This window comes from Rattus norvegicus, chromosome 4 (assembly GCF_036323735.1).
Source record: "Rattus norvegicus strain BN/NHsdMcwi chromosome 4, GRCr8, whole genome shotgun sequence".
NCBI lineage: Eukaryota > Metazoa > Chordata > Mammalia > Rodentia > Muridae > Rattus > Rattus norvegicus.
Window position 1 is genome coordinate 102,222,513 of NC_086022.1, and position 6,777 is coordinate 102,229,289.

The following is a 6,777-nucleotide window of genomic DNA, read 5'->3' on the forward strand; positions in this document are numbered from 1 at the left end:
TACCTGTTTGTACACTAGCATTATTCATCTTGTTCAGAGGACAAAAGAATGTTTAAAAATACTTGAACTAAAGGTACCAAAATCTAGGAATTATGTGCATGTTGTGACTCAATCCTAGATGTTCTCAAAGAACAACCAGTACTCCCAATCATCTCTTCAGACTCCTTTCTCAGGTATAAATCCTATAAATAGATAAAAATTTTCCTGCCTAAATAGCTCCACTTTAGTGTGTGTACATGTGGGCATGTGTACATGGGGGGGGGTTAAAACTTGCAGAATAAATCTCAGTTGATCCTATAACTTGCTTCTCAGGAACAGTTTCGTTTTTGTTTGTTAATTATTTTGTTTTGATTTCTGAGATATGAGAAGCATTCCCTTATTTTGATACTAGGACTTGGGGGAAAGACAGAGCTTTGGGACTTAGAAAAGTTTCTCTGATCCCTGTATAGAAATATCACCTTGACATTTAGACCCCAGCAGAGAAAAACACTCTCAGCAACTGAGCAGCTGGAGACATCAGAAGGAACATTTGGAGCAGTCTTTGTTCTCACTTCTGTTTCCCTGTGTGTTGTATGTCATGGTTTGAATCACTGTGTGAGGGGTACTTAATCCATTTTCACAGTAATAGGTTGCAGTATCTTCAGGCTGTAAACTGTTAATCTTAAGAGGAAACTGTGTGTCAGATCCACTGCCACTCAACCTCGATGGGACCCCATCTTCTAAGTTGGTTGCATCATAGATCAGGTGCTGAGGAGATTTCCCTGGTTTCTGCTGATACTTATGTATATCACTGTAAATGTCCTCACTTGCTTGACATGTAATGGGGACACTTTCTCCCACAGACACTGCCAGGGTGGTCGGAGACTGAGTCATCTGGATATCACATCTGGCATCTAAGATTGGAAAATTGAAAACCAATTCACACATGATTAATTCTCTCACAAGAAGATTTTCTCTGAGAACAAGGAGCACTGACTATACACAGCTGAATAAATTTCCAATGTTGTCTTCCTTACCTGTAAGCCACAGCAGCAGCAACCCCAGGAGCTCAGGCGGGACACTCATGTCTGTGCTGTGACCTGTGTGAGGCTGACTCCAGCAAGTGGTTGTGACCTTATAGTGAAGAAGTCCTCATATCAGTGGGCTGTGATCTAGGAACATGCAAATCAGCAAAGGGTAGACACAGCTGCAGGACTCATCAGATCAGTACTCATTACAGACGTGTTTTTCTCCTTTATCTCCACAGAGACACAGTATCCATCTATTTGTAGGGAATTTGCTTCTCCTTAAACAACAGAGAACAGCAACTGTCTGTGAGCTGCATCTTATTTTGACTTCTATCACATTCTGCATATAATTTCCTTCTTACCTTTTGCCCCATGGCAAGGTGTTTCAGATATGCTGCCTTTCTAGACAGAATATAAAGAGTCCCATATTCCTTTTATTATTGTATGTATGTTTTCAGGACTGATGTGTTCACAGTGAACATTCAATTGGTGTGGTCTACCCTGTGAAGGAACACATCTTCTGCTGCCAGTGTTATCCAATTCTCTATAGTACTTCTTGTCGAGGTAAAGCTTCATGGGCTTCAGCCCAAACTGTTGTACATGATCATTGATGTTTTCCTTATTCAATTAATATTTGAAAATAATGTTGTTGAGATTAAACAGGTATGACTTCTGTTGTTACTAGAAGACACAAGCCCATAGCAAACTCCCTAATCCTCTGGCTCTATTAATCTTTTCACTACCTATTTCTAAATGTTCGCCAAGCCTTGGGTATGGGAACCTTTTGTAGATATATCCGTTTGGACTGAGCTCCACAATTAGCCTTGCACCTTATTGCTCACAGGGATACACAGAAGAGTAATAGAATATACTGGAAGGTGTGGCTTGTAAATATATGATCTCACATAAATAACTCATCTTTTAAAGTAAACAGTCTCATTTTACTTATTTATTACACCTCAGCTAACCGAGAACTACTTTCATCAAGGTGAGACTAAGTCAGTCGTTTTCCTCTCTTCTTTCTACACATATGAGCTCTTTCAAATACATCTGGGATTATATCTATATCCAAAGTGCCTGTGATACCTAAAAGTATGCACCTGACTTTTTCACCCTCTTAGGATACTATATATAATGAATATGAGTATTCCCTCCAGAAATAATTATTCCTGCCCTTAAATGTAAAATGGATCCCAAAATTGCATAGACTATATGTACTATATCTTTTCTAAATATTAAGATGGTATCATAGTCTATGATAGGACAGAGGGACACAAGCTGTTTAGTGAGAAAAGCATGTAAGTAGTGAAGATAGATGTGTACATGGGAAATTATAGTCATACTAATGTCCAGACTTCGTGTGAGACTCCATGAACGGTTGAATGGGAAAAGATTTACATGTGCACAGCAGCATTGTATGGAGATAGAGAATTTTCAAGATAAAATTGACATCCATTCATGGCCTGAATATGAAGATGGATACAGGAGAGATGTCAGAAAAAAGAGGTAAGTGGATTGGTTATGCAACTGACTTACCTGAAAAGATAATGACCAGGTCACTCTGAAATAGGTGGTCAGTGTTTCCATTCAGGGATGTATCAGAGACATTTTTATGCTCAATAGGAATGAAAATATTTCATCATGTGTGATTTCTTTCCATTAATAAGGGTGTATTTCATGTACTGACACCATATATGCGTGATTTGATAAGCCAAAAACCATGCCAATAAACATAGTCAGTAAAAACGCCAGTTTATTTCACAGTGTCATTAAAGTGTGGCACAGAACACTCACACACATGCTAATTATATGAGATGGATTTGATCTCTACATAAATGCAGAAGTGATTCATTTTTACCAATGTCCCAAGTCAGGAATACTGCTGGTTGATGACAGTCTCTGTGTATTCTACACCTGCCCCACACCTGAGGCACTGAATAGAGAAAACAGTCTCCTGTCTTATTATCTGGAATGTTTGACGTTACTTGCAAAACAACTGCTTTATGGATGGAATGACACCATCCCTAGGTTATTTCAGGTGCCTACTTTACCTAAACCACCTTAAAAAACCTTAGTTCTCAGAACACTCTACAGTCATTATTGGATACAAGACAAGTTAAAATTAATAGAACTTGTTATTTCTCTCACTACTCTAAATCAGCCATCTACACACTCTTCCGGAAGCACATTTTGTAGCACACTTCATTGTCTTTTAGCAAGTAATACTGCAGTCTGTCTACAATCTACCACTTAGAATTTTGGTTAAACTTTCATGTCATGCAAAATTTCCTGTCCATAAAATACGTAAAATGATGAGATGACTCAGTGGAAAAATGTATCACCTGTAAGAATGCTTACATAATTAGAATGCCATGGATCTGTCCCTGGACTGACAACTGAAAATCACTGGGGAAAAAATAACAGTGAATGACTTGCTGCTTATTTAGTGTGGAGAAAGAAAAGACCTCAGATTTTCCCTCAAAATCGACAAGAGACTTTGGGGATCTGAAATTCACATGCACAAGTTTCATAACCAATTTCTTCGTGAACCTCAACATAGAAATATACTATTTCAGTTATAAGAAGCTGCAGAGCGTCTCCCATAGAAGAAAATATAAATGAAGAAAAAATTAATTTGAGTGCATCCATACAATGGATGGTATTGTGCCTAAGCTCCACAACCACAGCTACCTGGGAAGAGCCAGATGTGATCTGCCCCACACTTGCCTGTTAACAGCCAGCTGTGACTGACTATAAAAAGAGCTGTTTGCCCCCTCCTCTCCTCCTTGCTCCTCTTTTTGCTCTTCTCTGCTCTTCCCTGTCCCTTCTCCCCCCACCCACACGTTCCACGGCCAGACTCCTTTACTTCACCCCCTTTCTACTCTTCTTCTCCCATTAAACCTCTCAACATGGAACCATGTTAGCTTGGTATGCTCTGTCTGGTTGGGAGTCGAGATTGAAACAACAACATTGATACAGGGAGATTGATCTCCCTATGCCTACATGGCCTGATCATAGGCCTTTCCCTCTGCATTCCTCTGCTGCCCCGTGTGCCTCAGCAGTGGGGAGGGATGGAACCTAGCTAGCACTCCTGCCTCAGCACCCCACAGACCCACACCACATTGCTTGTCATTGCTTCGTGCTCACACTGACTCTGGCAAGGAGGACTAGAGATGCACACCACTGAAGATCGCTGCCTTCTCTCTGCTGGGCCCTGTTACCTCCACTGCAGCTTCTGCTCATACCACCGGAATTCAATCACAGTTGCTGCCTCCTCTAAGCCATCTATGCAATTCATGCAGCCATCCAACCACCACCAAGACCACCTGTTGGCTACCGTGAGACTCAGCACTTCCAACAGTCCAGCAGACCTCCCCTGCTGATGCCATGCTTATAGCAGCCAACCAAGGAGAGCACCCTCTTCAAGCACATGATGGTGAGCAGTACCTACTCAACATCTGTGTGCTTTCTTTATCTCAGAACTTGACTTTCCTCGGTGTACATAAGGTCTAAGGTGAGTGTTCCTCTGCCAGGGCCCAGCCTCAACACAGGATTGGAGTTCTCAACTGGAAGCAGGGATATCTGAAAGGCGCATAATAAATATACACAGACTACCCTTTGCATACAAACTGACAGGCAATTTCAAGGCTTAAAGTCTTTCTCTCTCTCTCTCTCTCTCTCTCTCTCTCTCTCTCTCTCTCTCTCTCTCAGCTTGAGGCTGCACAAACTCTGCATTCTCTTGTGCATTTTGATTATTTATTGCAGTTTTCTTTTCTCAAACTCCCACACTCATGCACACCTTTGTTCATTACCATTTCATTCTCATACACACTCTTCATACATACTTCACACATATCTCACACACACCACATGCACTCTCCTTTCACACACACAGTCTTCATACACACCTCACATTCTCTCATTCACTCTTCACATTCTCTCTTCACTCCCGTGTCACATGCTCTTCTCATGCTTTCTCACTCACTCTCACATTTGTTCTCAGACTTGCTCTCTCATTCGCTCCTTCATGTGCTCCCATTCACTCTTCACATTCTCTGTTTCATGCTCTCTTCATATGCTCTCACTCATTCATTCTTAACATGTTCTCTCTCATTCTCTCCAGCCTTTCTTTTGCCCCAGTCTTCTATTGATAGTTCAAAAGTAGGTAGAAAAAGGAAATTGTTTAATCGTTGCCAAATCAAATTCAAAAGAATAACCACATCCCACAAAGAATTAAGAATTATAATTGTTCCCCAACATTTCAAGATTCCCTATTTCCAGGCCTGTGACCAAAATAATAATAATTATAAACTTATCATTATTTAAAATTTAACTTTTGACTTATTTCACTTCAGATCTCAAAACCCAGAGTTCAGCTACTTACATTTTTCCTGTGAAGCTCTAATGATAAATGACAGAGGCAAAACTGCCAGGCAGTGGCCGGAAAGAATCAAATTAACCCTTAAATCAGTGGTTCTGCTACCTTTCTGTTCCTTGCACACAATGACACTCGCAAGAGTCCCAGTATTTTGACTTAGATTACTAGTATAGAATCTTATATATTCTATACTTCCTTATTCAGGAACTACTCTCAAATATTATATAAAACTTAATTCTTAGCTTCAATAACTTTTTTTCCTTTCATAGGGTCCCAATGTTAGCTCAAATTCACTTTCTAATAATTTCTTTAAAGTTTCTTTGCAAGTCAAGCATTAATCTGGAACTATTATTTTGCAGTTATTACATTGTTTCTAAGATGAGAACTCACAGCATGCATCTGGGCCGTTAGGGCTGTGCTGTGCAGTGCCCCTATGCCTCAATTTCCAATTGTTTAAGAATCATAACATCAAAGAACATCCAGTTCCTTAAATTCGCCAGAGCAGAAGGAGAAAGAAGTAGGAAAGTCAGATATAATATTATAATTATGCACACCAAAGCCAACTAAAGGCAGTCATGCACAAATGAAATCCATACAGCTGTTGTCCAGGGCTAAGGTTAGGAGAAATGGGAACAACCAGTTTTTACAAAGAACTGCTGTGGGCTACTGAGATTTCTCCATCCTGGCCTAGTACAGGCAGCCTCTTATTTCAGATGGTGGGTCCCCTGGAGAGATGTCTCTCCTCTTTCTCAGGGTCACAGACGCCACCCTACTTTACAAGGAGCTGCCTCTGGTTTCTAAGATGTCTCCATCCCAGACTACTGTTGGCAGTCCCTGTCATGGATGCTGTCCCCAGCATTTCTCATCTTGGAGCTACCTGTGGGTCCCCTGGGGATGGATCCATTCACTGACACTTGTTCTAGGACCTTTCCCCTTGGGTGAGATTTTTCCTCTCTTTTCTTTGAGACAGTTTAAAATGCCAGGCCAGTTCTGGATGAACTGCTCTCTGGCTCAGGGGCACTGGCTCTATTTGTAGCCCCAACACTGGTAGAAACAATTAATAATCCCTATTCCAATCCACGTGTCTATCGAGCTTTGCCTTCTGTTCCCATTTCCTGAGAGGTTTTGGTCTAATTTACACTAAGCAGAAAACAATATCTCTGTCTGGCACCATCCCCAGGCCTCCCTCTCCTCCCTTCCTCATTGCTGTAGCTCCTGATTCAAGCCTGTGAAAAGCAAGTCTGGCCCAGCCCTTGTACCCTGCTAGGTATTAAGACCCATGTGCAAGTTAACTCTCTCTTTCTGTCCAGGATTTGCTCCTGTGCTCAGCCTGCCAGAGCCTCAAGAAAAACAGCTTTCACACTATCTTTTCCAGTGTGCTCATACCAACAC

The 6,777-nt window shown here is 41.1% G+C and overlaps 1 gene segment (V, D, J or C); it reads right to left on the bottom strand.

The window, feature by feature from the left end:
• Positions 1-516: 516 nt before the first annotated feature.
• LOC134486883 (immunoglobulin kappa variable 1-39-like) lies at positions 517-1,065 on the bottom strand. The segment is given in 2 exon segments: positions 517-893; positions 1,017-1,065. Coding segments are annotated over 2 exon segments (426 nt in total).
• Between the last annotated feature and the right edge of the window lie 5,712 nt (positions 1,066-6,777).